The following is a 19,535-nucleotide window of genomic DNA, read 5'->3' as shown; positions in this document are numbered from 1 at the left end:
GGCCCCTGGGCCTGTTCAGGGATCCCTTTCTGCACCGCTGCACACTCGCACACCAGAAATTACCACATTGTTTTCTGTACGTACATGTATACTTTTATTGCTACTAGGTTTTGAGGATTTCTTCTATGTAATTGTATGTCTTAAATGTCTTGATGAATACTTTTTGTGTTATCCGTATAATTGTACATCTGTACTATTTTGCAAACCTCTGTAATGATCAACATTTACTGTGACTAATGCAAGTCAAATGTTCCCAAAGACTCTTGGCTGACAAAGGACCCCTCCCCATCTTTGTAATTGTGAAAGCATTAACAGGAAGTGAGGAAAACTATATAGTTAGTTATTTTTTGCCTAGTTTCTGTTCTGCCATGGCACCAGCTGGATTGGTTCTCCTCCTCTGCCTGGCTGGCAATGTGATTGCCAGAAACCTCCCGGCCCTTGGTTAGTATGTGGTTCTTTTTTCATTTAGAATTGTTTCAAATTATACTAGAAATCAAATAGAGGGTTGAGTAAATAGCTCTGAAACGGCATTTTGAATCAATATACAAGATAAAAGTAGATTAAGGAACTGTGGTTTCCCAGATAATAACTGTTGATAAATTATCCTTCATATGCGCTGCAAGGTATGTTAATGCGGGTACAAATGTAGCCTACAATGTATACTTGTGTCATACTGACATAGAATACAACGGACAACAATACTTTCCTTTGGGGAATTATTAGAGGTCCATTGACACCAACGCATGCATGCAGAAATCAAATGTTAGAACACAACATTTGTGGTGCATGTTTGTGTCCCAGCCATTATTGTAGCATATAGTTTGTGATTGTAGTCAATGTGAGCTGTCTGCTGGAGGACCTGGACTATGTCCATTGTAGCTGGGATGGACAGAACACACCAGAGGTCAACTACACCTTCTACAGCAGGTTAGTCTGTTCATCATAGAGCTTAATTAAGTGGATGGGTGGAACACCATGCATATACTACTGTTGAAGCTAAGTGATTTGTTTTTATGACATAGCGACCATGAGGATATTGTAAACAAATGTATTATGTTGCACCACATAATTTTAGCAAGTAATCAGTAGTTTACAGAATCCAGCTAGGCTTGTGTACACATTCTTTCTCACACTGTGTGTGTGTGTGTGTGTGACTGTGTGTGTGTGTGTGTGTGTGTGTGTGTGTGTGTGTGTGTGTGTGTGTGTGTGTGTGTGTGTGTGTGTGTGTGTTTAGGTTTCATTGGGATAATTTCAAAGAGTGTACATTCTATACCTCAGAGAAAGGCTCTACTACTGGATGTAAGCAGCCATACAACAAGCTAGACACTCAGAGGTTTGAACCTTTTTACACAAAGCTGACATACGACAATGACAGTTTTCTCAACGAACACAGCCTAAAAACCAAAGGTAAATGTGCATTTTGTTCATGCCTTCATTTTCAATGTTCATTATCTAACCTTAGGGCTCCTATGCTATTATTGTGAACTTCCCTCAACGGTTTGGTTCTTTGCCTTTTTTCATTATTTCTGTTACATTTTCAGTCAAGCTGAATGCTCCAGTCAACGTTACTGTCAAGAACGACTCCAACCTGTGTTTCTATTGGAATCACACCAATGGTTGGTACAAATGTTTGGAAAATGAAGTTCGCTACAGGACCAACTACAACAAATGCAGGTAGGTATGGAATTAATAAGAAAATAAGCAAAAGCCCGAATGATGGGATTTTACAAAAGGAATTATAATATTCAATAGATTATTTTCTTTTTCTTTCTTTCTTTCTTTCTTTCTTTCTTTCTTTCTTTCTTTCTTTCTTTATTTAGGAATACCCCATTGAGATATAGTATCTCGTTTTCGAGAGGGTCCTAACTGTACAATCAATACAATACAAAACACAAAAAAAGAGAAAAAAACCCACAAAACACAAAAACAGGGTATTACAATATGCAAGCACAATAGCCAAGAGATGGATCATTTGTTCCGTCAGATATCACTGTCATTTCCGTTGGTCAGCATTAGAATACAGTTGATACATTTTTAGCCCAACATTCTCCCTCATCCACCTCTCAAACCATCTGCACATTTTTCTTCTTGTGTTCAGAGTTCTAGATTCAGCATGGAGAGACCGAGTTACTGTTCCAACCTGCCCTTAAACTCCCGCTATGAGCTTCAGGTGAGGTTCAGGGTGGCCAGTTACTGTGGAGAGTCCATATACTTGAGTGACTGGAGTCAACCTGTCTACTGGGGATCTATGAAGAATAGCAGCACACTGAGCACAGGTATTTAATAAACCCAGACTTGTCTAAATAGCCGCTATAGGTAAAAAATCACACCCGTGTGAACTGAGTGGTGTAAGGTCTTATATAGCCTGATCAGCTCTGATCTGATGTAATGTATGACGTAATGAAATCACACCCGGGTGAACTGGGTGACCGTAGCAACCATGCTCATTTTTTGAGCACAGACAGACAGACAGACAGACTAACAAAGCCAGTTGTAGGAGTGGTTTACACCACTCAAAAACCTAACCAGAACAAAGTAGGTTGAACAAACTGTCATTGCCATCAGGCTGTTTCTGAAAAGTTGAAAATTATTAGAGGTCCATTGACACCAACGCATGCATGCAGAAATCAAATGTACAGTTAGAACACAACATTTGTGGTGCATGTTTGTGTCCCAGCCATTATTGTAGCATATAGTTTGTGATTGTAGTCAATGTGAGCTGTCTGCTGGAGGACCTGGACTATGTCCATTGTAGCTGGGATGGACAGAACACACCAGAGGTCAACTACACCTTCTACAGCAGGTTAGTGTGTTCATTACAGCTTAAGTGGATGGGTGGAACATCATGCATAAGCAAAGGATTTGTACATGCACGCGCGCACACACACGCGCACACACACACACACACACACACACACACACACACACACACACACACACACACACACACACACACACACACACACACACAAACAACACTAAATTTACAACCAGCTCTTGCAGCAGTGTCATTATAAGTAAAATATCTGTCAGGTGGTCAATTTATCAATATCAATATTACCTAATGGAATCTCTATAAAAGTTGATATGTGCTTGTGCGAGTGTGTGCATGTGTGTGTGTCTGTGTGTTCCGTTCACTGATTATGTTTCCGTGTTTAGGTTTCATTTGGATAATAGTTTCCTAGAATGTACATTCTATACCTCAGAGAAAGGCTCTACTACTGGATGTAAGCAGCCATACAACAAGCTAGAAACTCAGAGGTTCAGTCCTTTTTTCACAAAGCTGACATACGACACTGGTAGTTTTCTCCAGGAACACAAACTAAAATCCCAAGGTAAGATCATAGTGTTCTTAGCTGCTGCAAGAGTTATTTATATAAATAACACATTATTATTCTTTAGCATATAAGATTCATGCTAAATATTGTTTCAAGCCTTCTTCAAGCGTTCCACCAGGGGGAAACATTACACTTTCCCTGTGGGAACTAATCCAACTCTCCAACTATAACTTTAGATGTAGATGTATGTGTGTGTGTGTGTGTACCCCTTTGCTCCTCACTGGCTTGACCAGTTGATCTGAATTTGCACACAGGCATTGACCATTCCATTCTGTTACATTTTCAGTCAAGCTGAATGCTCCAGTCAACGTTACTGTCAAGAACGACTCCAACCTGTGTTTCTATTGGAATCACACCAATGGTTGGTACAAATGTTTGGAAAAGGAAGTTCGCTACAAGACCAACTACAACAAATGGGAGGTAGGCAATATCATGGAATCAAAGAAAATAACCAAAGGCTAGAATGTTACAAAGCATATATCAGAATCACATACCGGTAAGCAATTGTCTTCTGTTATATTTTTTTCTTGACAATTCTTTTTTTCAAGTCATCGATTCATTTATAACATTTTACTAGTGAAATACTCCTGCATTGCTTTAATTCCAGTCCAACCATGCTATCTTTGCTCCTTGTGTTCAGAGTTCTAGATTCAGCATGGAGAGACCGAGTTACTGTACTAACCTGCCCTCCGGTAACTCCACCTATGAGCTTCAGGTGAGGTTCAGGGTGGTCAGTTACTGTGGAGAGTCCATATACTGGAGTGACTGGAGTCAACCTGTCTACTGGGGATCCATATGGAGAGCAATGGCGCAGGTATAGGCCTACAGAATGGAGACTATGGGAATGCAGAATGCAATGTCAAAGCATTATCATACAGCAAACACCAATCTGGTACCATGATACAAGTACGTACCGTTACTAGGTTGGTCTCTATGATCACATTCGTTACTGAACAGTTTCTATCTCCTCACAGGATTAGAATCATCCTCAGAAGAACCTGAATGTCTTGGTTGTTGTTTTTTTGTCTGTCTTTTGTCTGCCCACTCTTTCTTCTTTTTCTCCTTCTGAAATGTACACTCAGAAGCGATATTGCCCTTTGCCTCTGTTAAGTGTTGACTTGATGCCATATGTAGTCCTGAAGAAAGCAAGGATGTTACAGAGACACTGGAGATGGAGTCACTTGGAGGGGGGAGGGAGGGAAGAGGGGTGAAAAAGAAATCCTGGGAACTGCACTTGTGTCCTATGTATTCATTGAAATGCTGTTATTGTAATGCTTTTCCCAAATAAAATAAATATTATTAAAAAAAGAAGAAGAACCTGAATGAAATCCACGGCAATATAGGTTAGCATCTAGAGATCTGTAACTCAAGCATGTATGGAGCTGAAATCACTAGGCACCAGAAAGTACAGAAAGTCACAAATAGTTGTCTGAACGGTTAATGTTGCCTCACTAAGACTCAATCAAATATATTGACAGATTCATATTAACTCTAGTTTGGCTAAAACGTATTGCCATTTCACTGTATATCACTGGATGCCCAAAACATAGCCATTGATGTTAAATGCTCAAATCATTTCAATTTGATGCAACAGTGATGGGCAGTAATGCATTGTATTATGCTGTACTGTACAGTGTACACCATGTTGACCTATTCAAAACAAGATATCTAACTTTCTTTTTGAAGGGGTGGCTACACATCTTCAAGGGAATGAAGGAGGGGTTAATTACAACAATTGCAATATGCTGGTAAAATCTTCTAAAAGCTAAATTCAAACATCCTTCAACGATTTAAAACAAGGTCAATTTAAAATACACACATGGCCGGTCCATTCCTCTTAACTTTTACCTTGTATGATTACATTTATGTATTAATGATGGTCAATACATTTAATGTAACACATACACAAATACATATTGTTGTGAGTTGTGTTGTGTGACGTGTGTGTGTAGGTACTGTATATTTACAGTATTTGTGTGTTAGTATAATCATACCACTGTACTACTTACACTGTTAATAAAGTATTCAATCAATCAATCAATACATTGTACGTTTCTTTCTTGCCAAACATGAAGAACACAAGATCTACAAAACAAATGTTTCATGGGGAAATTAAAGATGTAAATGAAACCAAACAGAAATCACCTTTTCATTTTTTGACAAATGTCACATAAATGGCTTCCCCCACAGTAACAGAAGTAGAAAACAGAAAATACACAAGCAGAGTCCTGAGGGACTCACCTCAACGGTATGGGGTTTAAGTGTTTAACTACCGTAACCACATGAATCCTAACCCTACAAGCTCACAACGCATTGTGACGTTTGTAGTTTGTAGATTGGCTATTCAGTAATGTTTACGTTTCATTTAGTTTTTTTAATACCCAATACACAAGTGAATGAAATGGGTTTATTTTGATAAATATAAAAGTCTTACAGTCATAGTACAAGCAATGTCAAATTCTTTAATGAATGATCGACAACAAAATAATTTATTAAGAAAATAAACGTACGTCTTCAAAAATATACAGTCATACTCTGAACAGTTACCGCCCTGTTAGATAGTACCAACGGTCTAAAACCACATTCATATTGGTGGTGAATTGATCACATTACGCTCACGATCAAATACTTTCAGATACACTTTGAGAGAGAAAAACCAAGACCAAAAGTTGAATAGGATGTAACATTGATTGTTGGAACAAGTAAGAAGTAACTTCCCTGAGGAGTCCAAGGACTGAAGCCTTGCAGCATACTCCAAACTAGCCAAGTCAAACGTTTTTCAGCTTCAGCATGTCAATGAGAACAAAATGACATGTATCATTGCTGACTCAGCAATGCTGAGAAAAACAGACAAACATGTCCTGCCGAAGGTCATTTCAGCATTTCTTGCGCCGCCAAGATTGTCTAGCTGTAGCCAAACATCGCACGCAGAGGCACCAATGTGAAGAACTTGTGTGATTGGTCAGACACACAATTTGCTTGTCATTCATTATTGTTTTCTTTCTACAATCTAACAGCAACGTACCATGGACTGGTTAGAAGATAAGGTTCTCTGAGGAGGTTAGGAGGTACAAACCTCTGAGACAAAGTATGTGTCGGAGGTTATGTAAAACAAACAATTAAGATCCATGGTAAAAAATAAAATAAAAAGTTCCGTCACTGTATACAGTGAACGGGCCTAACATTCAGAACCCAGAGTGGAGCTGCAGTGAGTATAGATAGAAGCCCAGTTTGCGTGCTTCAAAAATGTTCAGTATATAAGCAAGTTTGCATGTGAGCTTGTAAAAATCAGCTATTTTCAATAACATTTTAGATTTTATATATGAGAAATGTTGTTCAAACACCAGAGGTAGTTCAATTAGATTATAAAATAGAATGCCAGAGGACTTCCGTCGCATAATTCAAGGTATTTATTTATTTTTTGGTTCAGCAAGACCTGCTGCAGCTGAAAAAACGTGACGTTGTTTGGACTGGAGTATTCTGCTAGCTTAAAGTCATCAAAACCGGGAAAGCATCAAGAGTCATTTTAGATTTTAGTGTTGCCTATTTAAAATGAGCAGATATACAAGCTCGCAGCACGTCACTTAATGCTGCGCTGCGAGCTTGTACATGTGAGAACTATTGATTTAGAAGGCATTTGTAGAATCGGCCTCAGGTCTTGAAGGGTTAAGACCAGCTAAAGTATCGCACAGCGGCACAACCAGAGGCCTCCTGCTGATGAACACAAACCTACTAGTGTGACATGACATGAAACCAAATATAGCTATGACTAATGACAAAAACAAATCCAGCGTGGAACACATCAAAATCCTCTTGTAAGGGTGAGCTGGCAGTCAGAGAATATTAAGCAATATGATTTAGCTGAAGGCCATTCCAGCACGTTCCTGGCAGAGCTGCTGGTTTCTTAGCTGGGATGTGGGGCTTCTGTTGCTCTCGGACTCTGAGGAGAGGGAAGACATCGGTTGCTGTCATTACTGGGATCATTGCAATGCATTACATTCAGGGTTTGATCTGCAAAAAAAATAAGAGGGGGGAGGGGGGGGGTCTTAACAACTTAAGCTGTATACTTACTTCATTGTACAACAAATTGTGAAAATTGCCAATGTACAGGCAACGTGTATAGATGTGTGCAAAATAGGGACACCAAATAAAAATCGATAACCAGACAAAAAAAAATGCTCTATTTTCCTTTTTCAACTTTCGTTTTTCTTTCTGGCCAGGATATGTACTTCTGTGCCATCTTATTTGCCATCTCACGTTGTTTCATGTGAATAACTTGAAAAACAAGTTCATGGGTGTGTCAGTATTAAGTGTCCATAACGGCCATATCTACCTGGCAAAGAAATTAGATCGAGATTCCTCTTCATTTGGAGAATCACACAGAACGACTTGGAGAAATGAAATGCAATAAAAGCCAGTGTTCTTGTGGTGGGTTGTCCCTTTTCATTAGGCCCACCATTTCTTTTTTAGTCCGTTAGGGCCCAGTTGTACCGATTCATCGGCCTTTCCCACAGCCACGGTCAAGGCAGATGGTCGCCTGCCCTAGAGCTTGGTTCTGCCTAAGGTTACATGGCTCTACATTGTAAAGTGTCTAAACATGTTGTGAATTGGCTCTATGATACAATTTAAACGGAGTGAATTAAATTGAACTGTTCAAACTGGTGAAGCCATCAATTGCATTGCCGATAAACATTCAAGTTTTCTAACCTCAGACTAGAGGCCCTCAGTTTTTGTTTTGTTTTTTGTAACAGATCAAAACAATCCATTTCTATGTCTCTGAAATGACATGTACAGTTTGGATTGGGACTGTTTGTAGAAGTAACTAAGTACATTTACTTAAGTACTGTACTTAAGTTCAATTTTGGGGTATTTGTACTTTGAGTATTTCCAATTTCCAATACTTTTACTTCTACTCCACTACATCTCGGATCCAAATATTGTAATTTTACTCCACTACAATTATTTGAAAACTTTAGTTACTAGTTACTTTGTAGATTTATTTGTAGATTGTAGATTTATTACAAAACATACAGTAACCACTTCAGCCCTATATATATTTCAGTCATTTGAAAATAGCCGATCTACAAGCTCACAATGTGTCGTATCGTGATGCATTGTGAGCTTGTAGATCTGCTATTTTCAAAAGTTACACATTTGAAAACTTAAAATGGGACATTCTGCACAATGACTACTTTTACTTTTGGTACTTTAAGCACATTTTGAAGCCAATACTTTTATACTTTTACTCAAGTAAATGTTGAATTCCAGACCTTTACCTACTGTATAGAGTATCTTTATGTTGCAGTATTGATACTTTTACTTAAGTAAAACATTTGAGTACTTTTTCCCACCACTGCTGTTAGAGAACAAAGTCTCAAAAGTCAAGTTTGGTAAACACTCTGTTGTCTCCCCTGATGGCTGTCATGGCTCAATAAGGTACTTTGTACCACAGACCTCCCACAACAGCCAGTCTGCATCGCATATCCCCCCCGCCCCCCCTTTGCCCCGCAACTCTCTACTCTACAGTCTAATAAAGAAGACATGCCTCAAAATAATAAAATAAACAAACATCTCTGAACAACACTGCACATTTTGGGTATGAATAAACATCACATCCTCCTTGCTCAGATGAGTGCCAGTCTCACTGACTGACGCGAGTGGCGTCAGTAGTACTGCTAGTTTGAGCAAAAGTTGTCTCTGACCTGCGAGTAGTTGAACATGGAGTTGAGGATGGGCTGGGGTTTGGTGTAGTCGGGAGGGTTGGCCACGGGGTCGTAGCCCAGTCGAGCCAGCATGGGGGCGATGTCGGCCATGTCGCTGAGCACGTCGGGCGGGATGTGGCCCACCCAGTTGTACAGGGCGTCCGTGTTGACCGGTCTCATCACCTGGTCTGTGGAGCGCTCCACCCTGCAATGCACACCACATTACACTGTTAGTGTCCGTCGACTAAAACGACGCCGAAAAATGTTGGTCGTTGGTTTTTTTCCACTGATGTGAAGTAAAAACCTAAATAAAACACGAGGCTATGATGAATAAAATCATCATCATAAAATGTTCCGTCAACAAATAAAAACTAGACAAAAATGTTGGGGGAAGCGATCCAGTAGAACTAAGACAAATCACGTTATGCTTGGTTGTGTGCGGGTGTCAGTGTCACGCTACGAAAATAGTCGATCTATGGCCTGGGCCGTGGCTCAGCGGTCCAGGCATCTTGGCTGGTAATCCCGTCTGGCAGTGTGCCGCGGGTTCGACTCCCGATCCCAACGGCCTTTACGGCATGTAAACCCCCCCCCCCCATCTCTCTCCCAATTTTCCATCATCAGCCTACTATGCTGTCTGTCCCTCCATAAAGAAAATGTAAAATAAAGGCGAAAGCCACAAAAACAAAACGATCTACAAGATCACAGTGCGATGCGTTGTTAGCTTGTAGATCTGCTATTGTCGGCACGCAGCTAAGAATAAGGCATTACGACGTTATAACAACCTGACAAAATGCATTTTAGTTGACTAAATTAACTGTAGATGTAGTTGACTAAAATCCTTTACTGCATTAGTCAACTATAACTAGACTAAAACTAAAACATTTCAGATGACTAAAATGTGACTAAAACTAAAGTGGAATTTTATTGCAAAAATATCACCGTATGACTTGACCAAATAAACATTTGCTGTCCAAATTAACACTGCACCGCAAAGACGGAAGTCACAGAACCACACCCAGCTTTATTCCCCGAGGACATCCACATGTGCCAACATCGTTTATCGTGGCCTTTCTTTCAAACAATAAAGCCACTGTTGGTCGGGGTGGTGTTGCAGTCTATTGTTGCTGTGTAACTCGCGTCTCTTCTTGTAGATACAAATACTCACGGAGATCAGAAAGTATAGTTGCATCAGACAATATATTTATTTCTCCGTCACATGAACTTAAACTTTGAGTATTGTAATAAAACAAAAAGGAGCCTGCGCGGTCAACAAACTGTGACGCTTCCCTGTCTGTGTGTCACTTGTGTGTCACGCCTGTCTGCCATCAGGTACCTTGCCTAGCACCTACGTATCCTTGTACATATCCTTTCTCAAAAGGACAACACATCAAATTCATAGTCAAATTATAATAATGAAATGAACACGAAAATAAACAATTCATAAAGAAGGCAATAATAATCATAATAAATACAAATCATCATAAATAGAAAATGGCTCTAACATTGTTGGTGTCAGACATTTTACTTTACAAACACACAAGGGAAATAAGCTCTTGGTCTTTTTGTGTTTTATCCTCTCGACAGATATGTACATGTATATGTCATGTATTAGCATTCGTCAATAAGAACATCAATTGAAAATCATCAATTGAAACTGGATCATCCAAAATGTTTTAACTACCTTAAGTCCAATTTGGTCAGCTATTCGAAAATAGCCGATCTGAAAGGTTTTTTTCCCCTGGTGTCACTTGACCTGACCTGTGAGTTTGGAGGCATTCTATCCCAGACCCAATTTGGGCAAAGGCAAACACAAACCTACTGTAGATTCCCGTTTGCGTGGGAGAGAGAGACGTCATTTTAACTAACCTCTGTACTAATGACAGATGCCAGAGCCAGAGACGCTGGCTGGTTCTCAGACACCCACCACGACTAAAAGTGTAAGCACACAATGTATTGTACTGTATTCTAACTGCATACAATATACACTTACCATACAAAGTCTGATGTAAGATGAGTTACGTATTGCGTTTACAAGATGTAGTGTGTCTTCATTCAAGCAACAGGTGTGTGTGTGTGTGTGTGTGTGTGTGTGTGTGTGTGTGTGTGTGTGTGTGTGTATGTGTATGTGTATGTGTGTGTGTGTCTAACTGACACCTTGCTTATATCCTGAAATACATGGCTTCTTCAACCAAACTCCTAACCGTTTAAGGAGGCTGATTATTTACTGGAGCCAGTTGCAGTATATACAATTTGAATTGATGTATGCTGTGTAAATAAACACTCATTGGCACAAATAAATACGAATATAAATGCTGCAATTACATGTGCTAATACACTAAGACTAACTAACTAACTAATTAGAGCCTGACCGATGCCAGATTTTTGGATTTGGTGCCCATCCCGATTGTGGAGTTTCCTAGACTATGGATTACTGGTATTTTGTTCAAAGGGACAAACTCAATTCTAATCAATTTGACAAACTTCATTAAAAGTTTGAAAATACAAAACGCAAAAATAGTAATTCTACGAGCTTGTAGAAAACGTTTGAATATTTTCACCTAGCCCAAAATAGGGACGCCATGCCCATGTTGAAAGTGGTTAAACATCAAAGACACGTCAAAGCTGCATAATTGCCGATACGGATGTCATCATATAAAGCCATGTAATAATGGCCGATACTGTATATTGGCAAACTCATATATCAGTCTGGCTCTAGTGTACATACTGTATAAACTTTACTGTGCACACAAACTCTCCCGCGCACGTGCATTAGGGTTGGGATTTGAACGATTCTGGTTCCTTAACGATTCCCTCTTAACGTTTCTAAACTTTCTGTTACTTAACGGTTCCCTTTAACGATTCTTATAGGGCGGTTCCAAATGGACTCTTACAGGTCTGTAACTCTGAGAGTGAACAAATGGAACCTAATGGGCCCTTACAGGTCCATTTGGTTCCATTTGTTCACTCTCAAAGTTATTTATGGCGGTCCTTCAATTTAAAGTGTGAGAACCACATGATGTGTAATTGTATAGCAGACACACACCAGCTCTGACAATGTGATGATGACACCGGTTCCGGAAACAGTTCCAAATGTGACGGAACGGATTCCGGTTCCTCGATGTTGTATGCGGTTCCGGGTCCCAACCCTAACCTCCATGCATGCACACTCACTCACTCACTTGGACAGGGACACTCCTCCAGCTTTCCCGATGAGGTCCTGGTGGTGCAGCACCGCCGTGTCCCAGGGCAGCTCCAGGAAGTGCAGCAGCTTGCGCATCTCCTCCTCAGGGTGCAGCACCAGCTGCTCGTAGCGCACGGGCAGACAGCGGCCCTCCGACGCCCCCCCCTGGCACTGGCTGAACATGGCCTCCACCGCACCGCTCCACTTGGTCAGGCAGTCTCTGTAGCTGTTCAGGTCAAAGCCCGAGATAGTTACCTGCACAAGGAGAGGAGAGGAATGGAGGGGAATAGTGTTGTTTAGATATAAGTTATAATTAATTACTTTAATAGTTAATATTGCACCTTCTCCATCTTTATTTATTTTAAATGATGTGACCCAGCTACACCTAAACAACAGACGCATCTTCTTTGCTGGATTAACAACAGCTAAGAAGATGGTTGCTATGTGGTGGAAACCTCATACTTTCGCAAATGGGCTCTAACATTTTTAAATAAAATGTAGTAGATCTAGAAATGTCAACTGCAAGATTACATGGTATATGTTAACGTATATGGTCTAGCATTGCAGACAAACTTATGGATACTGTATGATTCAGGCTGTCCTTACACAGTGGGAAGGTATACCCGGCTTTTTGTGACATCGTTGGTCCTGGGAGGGGTTGCTTTTGCTTTTCTTATTTTCTTTTCTTGATCCTTTGTTGTGTTCGTTTTAAGTTGTGTATGTACATGCATCTTGTTTTTGTTTATTTTATTTTTATTCATGATGCCATACTACATAATCGTATAGTTTCTGTGGTGAATAAAAACAATTGATAACAAATACATATATTTTGTAATCAATATATTCTATATATCTATTATATATATTCTATATAAGATGTCATGAACGTGACTACAGCATATACTGTTGATCTACATTGCCTCAGGCCGACCTTGCCATTAAGCACCAGAGGAATGTTCCCCCCATGTTCATGTTGAAGTTACATTGTGAGGGGTGGGGTTTACAAAAGATAAACCGTCTGTTATATTGGGGAACATTTTGTAAATCAATTCCAGTGCTAGAGAATATTTTATGCCGTTACCACCTTGTCTCTCCTGTGCAAATATATTTCCTTATTTTATTTTAAGTGTCAAAAGTACCAAAAATAGCTGATCTCACAATGCGTTGCATCATGTAGATTTTAAAGTGGTCTGTCCGTTAGATTTTGACTACTGTAAATAATGACATTACATTGGATCCATTGAAAACACAGGTTCTTTCTCAGGCCTGAGGAACGACCCCGAACGCACCTTTCGTGAGATCATGGAATGGACGGTCGCTCGCCCGTCTCGCAGCATGAGGACAAATTTGGCCTTGGGGAAGATGCGTGCGAGGTAAACAAGGGACTTGAGGGCGAATGGGTCCTTGTTACAAAGACGAGCTGCAGGCTCCCCGTGACCCACTATGATCTGGAATACACAACGTCATACAGAGAATATCATACACAAAGCACAGAGCAACAATAAAAAAAGGAGTGCTGCAAGTGCAAATAAGACATAGGGCTCAGGAGGGCAGTGGGCATATTAGGTAGAGCAGGCGTCTCGGAATCAGAAGGCCTCCGAATGCAAGACTGCCTGGAAAGTGGTTGGTGCTGTCTGTGGTCCTGTTCTGTTTTGTCTTATGTACCATGATTTATTTTCTTTTTACCAGCTGCGAAGCAGGCTGGTCTACTTTCTATCAGGTTGGTAGTGGGAACTTATCATTTAATTGGCTGCCGTAGTCACCTAGTGGCAACTTATCATTTAATTGACTTTCTGATTGGCTGCCTCGTCTCTAGCCAACCAGACACTTTTTGCCTCTAGCCAACCTCTCAGCCAATGGGATAGCATTGCATTGCAGCCAGTAAGTTGCAACAACAACCCACAATTATTTCACCCACAAGTCTGCAGATATAATAACGCAGCTGGTAATTATGACTATGTCATCAATTCTTGTTTTTGTCTGTGTTTTTGTTTTGTTTTTCTGGGTGTTGCGGCTATTAATCCATCCTGTGACATTTGTACACTGTTGAAGGGCCTTGATTGATAAAAAAGAAAGAAGGCCTCATGTTTGTTTAATCCTCCTGGCATCGCACCGAAGTGACCTTGACCGACACACTGAACCCCAATCTGCTCCAGATGACTGTGAGGTACACATAGAGCTTTTAATGGTCATGTTGAATAGAAAGGCTGTCCATTAAATATGAAAATATATACAGTATAATCCATCAATAAATGCGACGTGATAAAGATCTTGTTGAAATGATACAATACAAGGCTTTCAAATTTAACCGTTTTAGGAATGGCAAATGGTCTGCTTCACAATGTGTAAACGGTGGAGGCAACCAGTTAGGGGTTCAATGGGTCAGTTTATTGCTGGGCCAAACAAACAGGGTTGAGTGCTGACCATAAGCTCACTGAGAATTTATTTTAAAAAAGTGCTCAGTTTATGCGAACTGAAGCACCCATTTTTAGAAAAACAACTTCAGAAAAGAGAACACAGACAGTCATTGAAATATTGAATATTATTGTGAGTGAGTTCTGTGCTGAACTTCATGTTTTGTTCCAGCCATCATTGAGGCAGAAAGTTTACACACACATGCTTAACACTGGGGAATAAATCATATCATGCTATAATGGTTATATCTTATATGTAACCTTATTTTCAGTACATTGTTGTTCATCTCTGTGCCCTATGATACATTATAATTCACATGACGTAAGAGCCAAGACATCTCTCCTAGGCTTGATAGCTATTGTTTATGGAACAGCTTGTCCTTGTAACATGCCAGTATAACCATGGTCTGAATCCTTGTGCTCCTGGCAGAACGACTGTAGCACAGGCCAGTGCGTACTAACTTACTAAGGGCCTTGTTTTCATCAGTGCTAAACCCCTTATCCCTAAACTTCCAAGCTCACAACGTGTTGACGTAGATCGGCTAGTTGAACAATTTTCAAGTTTTTCAAAATAGTAAAAAATGAAAAAAGGCAAAGACGTTTAGGGATAAGGGGTTTAGCACTGTTGAAAACAGGGCCCGATGTACATCTCCCCTGTCCGCTCATGTATTAAAGCACAACCACCACGGCACCACCTTTTATGTAGTGTCTGGCTCTGACCCCTTTATTTCATTACTGATTGACAGTTGAATTCCACAACAACACACGTTCTTTGTCAGGGAATCTCTCTGCCACACGTTTGCATAATAACAGCTGTGAATTTCATCTCACCTCCAACAAGAAGGCCCGCACGGCCGAATCCAACACCTGGTCCGTGACTCCGGCCTCGTCCAGGCGGAGCCTCTCCTTGGCAGAGCGGCTCCAGGTGGCCCGCATGCCCAGCAGCCGAGGGATGACGCGGGTCTCCTCGCCGCAGCGCACGGCGCCGTGGGCGTCCAGCATGGCCCGCATCAGCGTGGTGCCGCTGCGGGGGAAGCCACCGATGAAGATGAGAGGCGTGTCCTCGGGGGGGATGAGGAGGCCGCTCGACGACAGGCTCTGGTTGGCCGAGCCTGGTCCTAACTCGGCCCAGCCGCGGTGGTGCCGTCCGCTTTTGGGCGGACACTCCACACCACTCATGCCCAGGTACAGGAGAGACACGGAGCAGAGCAGGACGCAGCCCAGCAGCAAGGTCCACCTGCTATTCCTCATGGTCGGGGTGCGGTCGGCTCAGATCGACATCGGTATTTCCATGGAGAACACCGATAGAGGACTGAATTCTAAATCGACCGGTGGAGAGCAATGTCTTATGTCTACTGACGGCCCAGGAGAGGTCCACAGAGAAAAGACAGCGAGGGTGGGGCCTGTGGTATGCAGACAAAAGGTGGTGTCGGGGCCGAGAACACAGTGTGAACCAGATAGTGGGGCCCGGGGGGATTGTTCACCCTCCTCCTGAGGCCTCAGCCTTGGGGTTCGTCCTTGCCTGCTAGGCTCCACGGCTCACCTATCAAACCTACATGCGACAGCAGAGGAATAATGTTACACATGACAGGTGGAGCGAGGAATAATGTAAATTTAAATATAGCATAAGTGAGCTGATATCAGCATTGCAAGCAGAATTTATCGTCATCTTCCACACAGTCAAGACTGAAGGCTGTCCAGTAATACTGCATTCTTATAAGCAATTATTTTTTACACAGACACAAACGGCTGGGCTGTTTCAACGTTGACTCGGACACACTCACACGGTGTATGCAAAGCCACTAATTGCTACCTCGCTGTGTTTTCGTTTTCAGTGACAGTCTAGACCGCGCTCGAACGCGAGGCAAACGGTTTTAAGATCATGTTTCAGTTCACTGAGCCACGCTGCAACTTCCCGCAATCACTTCTGCAATCTGCAGCATGAAGGTTGTTTCCCACATGCTTCTACCAGCAACATCGGTAAATCCTACCAGTATTTATAGTCAGTTAAATATCGTCTTAACTATGATGCATTTGTATTTCGTACTACTTACAAAACTATCATTGAAGAGAATTACACAGTACCCAGTAGTACCAGGTCACTACCCAGACTATCTGCTCACCCATAACCATTATACTTAAGACATACAATGGTGTCACACAAAAATAGCCATTCTACAACATTACAATATGTCTGCTATATTTGGACTTTTGTGAAAATGTTTGCCTACAATTACACCCACCATGCTCCCACCCCTAACCATTAAAAAAAGAATACATTAAAACAGATTAGTTCGTTTGATTAACCGTTAAAATAATACTTAACACGATGCAGTGCAGGGGTGCTGCACTGCATCGTGTTAAGTATTATTTTCTGTGCATTGGGTGGGAAGATAGCCAGGCATATGGCAGACATTTGTGTGTGTTTGGATAGGTAACCGCTCCTCTACAACTGGCTGGAGTAGCAGTAGCTCATGCATCCTACAGTACTGATGTCAAACGTATTGCATCTGCAACCAAGCACAGCACAGTCATGGGTTTGGGGAAACTACCACTTGACACTAAATCTGCTGATAGCCAGGAGCTGCAGTCAGATATTAAACACATTTCCATGCAGAGATTTCATTTGTAGACAACGTATGTAATGGTAATGTATGTGCCACATGGAGAGAGACTTGCCGTGGGGCCAAGTAGCATATTTTTCCAACAGAGGAAGTTACACAACTACTTGCATCGTGAAGTGGTATTTGTGTGCTCTGATGAAACTAGGAATTGACCTAGATAAGGCTACAGCGTGTGTTGATCTGAGATAAGCCAGTCTGCCAGTCTGTTAAATTAGAACGCACTAAAGATATGGATGTGTATGTATTTATATTCAGCTGCTACTACATAGGACCCTGTTTGGTGGTCTCACGTTTGGTGAGAGCACAATACGTGGTGCATGTAGTGTCCATCCATAAATATCATAATACAAGTATAAATAGGAACCCTTTGGGTCACATTGTGTGTGTGTGTGTGTGTGTGTGTGTGTGTGTGTGTGTGTGTGTGTGTGTGTGTGTGGACAGGAATTATGCAAGCCTGCAGGCTCATCTAATTCCTTTAACATCTGTCTGTGGGTGATGCTAAACAAAGCTTCTCTATAATACCTTTAACATCTGGCTGTGGGTGATGCTATAGTTAGACAACGCTCAGACAAAACACCTTCGAACATCTGGCCATAGGAAATTGATACACAGTAAAGCCCTCCTCCCGGCTCCTCTGTCTTAAATGTATAAATTGTTAACGCTCGGATGGTACGCATGATGTAACTAAATTGAGTAAAATGGACCCTAACCAAATGCCCCTAAAAAGGGTCGAAAATGTGGTTACATTTGTACCCTCTGTTATCAGAGTCTACCATAAACATCTGGATGATGGATGATGCTAAACAAAGCTCTAGGCAGCGGCCCAGACTGACAGCAGGAATGCAGGCAGCCACCACCAGCCAGGTGAACGACACGACAGGCAGGCAGGCAGCTATCACCAGGTCGCAACACTGGAAAAAAACGTTACCTACTAAACTAAACGTCCCCATGTATTAAACACAACCGTTTTACCGAACCGTTGTTCTAGGTCGCCGGCGAGTCCGAAAACGCCACTAAGCAAAAATAATGATGGCAACAAAAACAACTACTCACCCATGTCTGCACACGATCGACAAGAGATCTGAAACGCGTTCCAAGATTGAAATGTAGCTGGGTCGAATATCATAAACAAACCGGTTTATTGGCGATTGCAGATCACACATACGACAGAAACAGGCCGAGGTTGTGTCTGTCTGTGTCAGCAGAAGTTACAATGTATCAAGTCAGAAAAGATTAAAGAAGAACGTTGGGTCGTGCTGAAGTGAAACGTTACAAAAAACGCTGCTGCCGTCTGTCTGGAGAGGGGAGGGGGGCGACGGAACATCGGTTGCTGATTGGTCGACGACAGGGCTGGTTTCCGCAGCACATCTGTACCGATGCTTTCCATTGGTGGAGTGGACTGGAGGATGGTAAAGGGCCAGTCCACCGTGTTTATTTATGGTCGCTGTGGGCATAGGGTGTTGCTACTTGCTAGTAGACTTTGTGCTGTCAGGAAAATAACAGGGCCCAGGGGAATGGATGCCGTCAATCTGATGGCTTTACAGCTCACTCACTCACTGACTCACTCACTCACTCACTCACTCACTCACTCACTGACTGACTGACTGACTGACTGACTGACTGACTCACTCACTCAATTTCAAAGGGATTTTTTGGCATGAGAAAACATACATTTACATTGCGAAAGCAAAAGGCACAATACAACAATACAGCAATACAATCAAAACAAAATGTGTGTACATGTACATGTACATGTGTAAGTCAGAGTCTTCAATAAATCAGTTTCTATGTAGGCTACCAAGATTACTCGATGCAGGTAGTCCATTTGATATCCTTCTATCACAGCAGCCTATCACAGCAGCTAACAAGTCTACAGTGCACTTTTATGAAACAAACACTTTGCAGGTAGAAAGATAATTCAAGGATTCTGCCCGTGGCTGTTGGGTAGAATCCTCATATCTCCATGTTTTTGTTTTTCATTTTCCCATAAATATACACCCTCCTTGATCACACTACAGCGGTCACACAAGAGTAGCAAAAATAGCAGATATACAATACAAGCTCAAACCGCGTCACATTGCAGATCTGCTATTATTGCTGTATTATAGAATCTTAATCGTGAAAAGCAACAGTTTTGTACATATGAGGTTTTCACCTGACGTCGTGGCACGGCGTGTGAACTCCACACCTGCTAATGTATCATGGCCAATCAAATGATGCCAGCTGTGAAGACACCCTCGTATGGAGCACATAAAAAGACACACACAGACAGCAAC

At 41.5% G+C, this 19,535-nt stretch overlaps 2 protein-coding genes and 1 long non-coding RNA gene across 4 annotated transcripts; 2 read left to right on the top strand and 1 right to left on the bottom strand.

Moving 5' to 3' along the window:
- Positions 1 to 367: 367 nt before the first annotated feature.
- On the top strand, positions 368 to 1,668 carry LOC306928570. Its single transcript, XR_013790712.1, has 4 exons — positions 368 to 441; positions 834 to 927; positions 1,235 to 1,407; positions 1,542 to 1,668. It is a non-coding gene; the product is annotated as an uncharacterized lncRNA (long non-coding RNA).
- Positions 1,669 to 2,223: 555 nt separating this feature from the next.
- Positions 2,224 to 4,509, top strand: LOC306927870 (cytokine receptor common subunit gamma-like). Its single transcript, XM_079507746.1, has 6 exons — positions 2,224 to 2,276; positions 2,710 to 2,803; positions 3,160 to 3,335; positions 3,625 to 3,758; positions 3,979 to 4,152; positions 4,313 to 4,509. Exons 1-6 carry the CDS (start codon positions 2,249 to 2,251, stop codon positions 4,316 to 4,318), a joined length of 612 nt encoding a protein of 203 aa, XP_079363872.1. The 5' UTR covers positions 2,224 to 2,248; the 3' UTR covers positions 4,319 to 4,509.
- A 1,271-nt stretch (positions 4,510 to 5,780) lies between these two features.
- On the bottom strand, positions 5,781 to 18,648 carry LOC306927869 (protein-tyrosine sulfotransferase 1-like). 2 transcript variants are annotated; one of them, XM_079507745.1, is made up of 6 exons: positions 18,313 to 18,648; positions 15,467 to 16,187; positions 13,511 to 13,669; positions 12,220 to 12,476; positions 9,041 to 9,245; positions 5,781 to 7,349 (listed from the first exon to the last, which is right to left on the bottom strand). In XM_079507745.1, the coding sequence occupies exons 2-6, from the start codon at positions 15,884 to 15,886 to the stop codon at positions 7,338 to 7,340; spliced, it is 1,053 nt and encodes a 350-aa protein (XP_079363871.1). In that variant the 5' UTR covers positions 15,887 to 16,187; positions 18,313 to 18,648; the 3' UTR covers positions 5,781 to 7,337. The 2 variants fall into 2 exon arrangements, with proteins under 2 accessions (XP_079363871.1, XP_079363870.1); XM_079507744.1 differs by having other exon boundaries at positions 5,781 to 7,278.
- Between the last annotated feature and the right edge of the window lie 887 nt (positions 18,649 to 19,535).

Source organism: Electrona antarctica, assembly GCF_951216825.1.
Source record: "Electrona antarctica genome assembly, chromosome: 8".
NCBI classification, from domain to species: domain Eukaryota; kingdom Metazoa; phylum Chordata; class Actinopteri; order Myctophiformes; family Myctophidae; genus Electrona; species Electrona antarctica.
Note: the sequence above shows the minus strand (reverse complement) of the source record. Positions and strands in the feature narration are given on the sequence as shown.

What these genes read in the sequence shown, in the direction of transcription:
- LOC306927870 (XM_079507746.1), top strand. Translation starts at nt 2,249, where the DNA reads ATGAAGAATAGCAGCACACTGAGCACAG. An exon ending in AACTACACCTTCTACAGCAG is followed by an intron (nt 2,804 to 3,159) that starts GTTAGTGTGTTC and finishes TTCCGTGTTTAG; the next exon opens with GTTTCATTTGGATAATAGTT. An exon ending in ACACAAACTAAAATCCCAAG is followed by an intron (nt 3,336 to 3,624) that starts GTAAGATCATAG and finishes TTACATTTTCAG; the next exon opens with TCAAGCTGAATGCTCCAGTC.
- LOC306927869 (XM_079507744.1), bottom strand. Translation starts at nt 15,886, where the DNA reads ATGAGGAATAGCAGGTGGACCTTGCTGCTGGGCTGCGTCCTGCTCTGC. An exon ending in TGCGGGCCTTCTTGTTGGAG is followed by an intron (nt 13,670 to 15,466) that starts GTGAGATGAAAT and finishes TGTGTATTCCAG; the next exon opens with ATCATAGTGGGTCACGGGGA. An exon ending in ATTCCATGATCTCACGAAAG is followed by an intron (nt 12,477 to 13,510) that starts GTGCGTTCGGGG and finishes CTCCTTGTGCAG; the next exon opens with GTAACTATCTCGGGCTTTGA.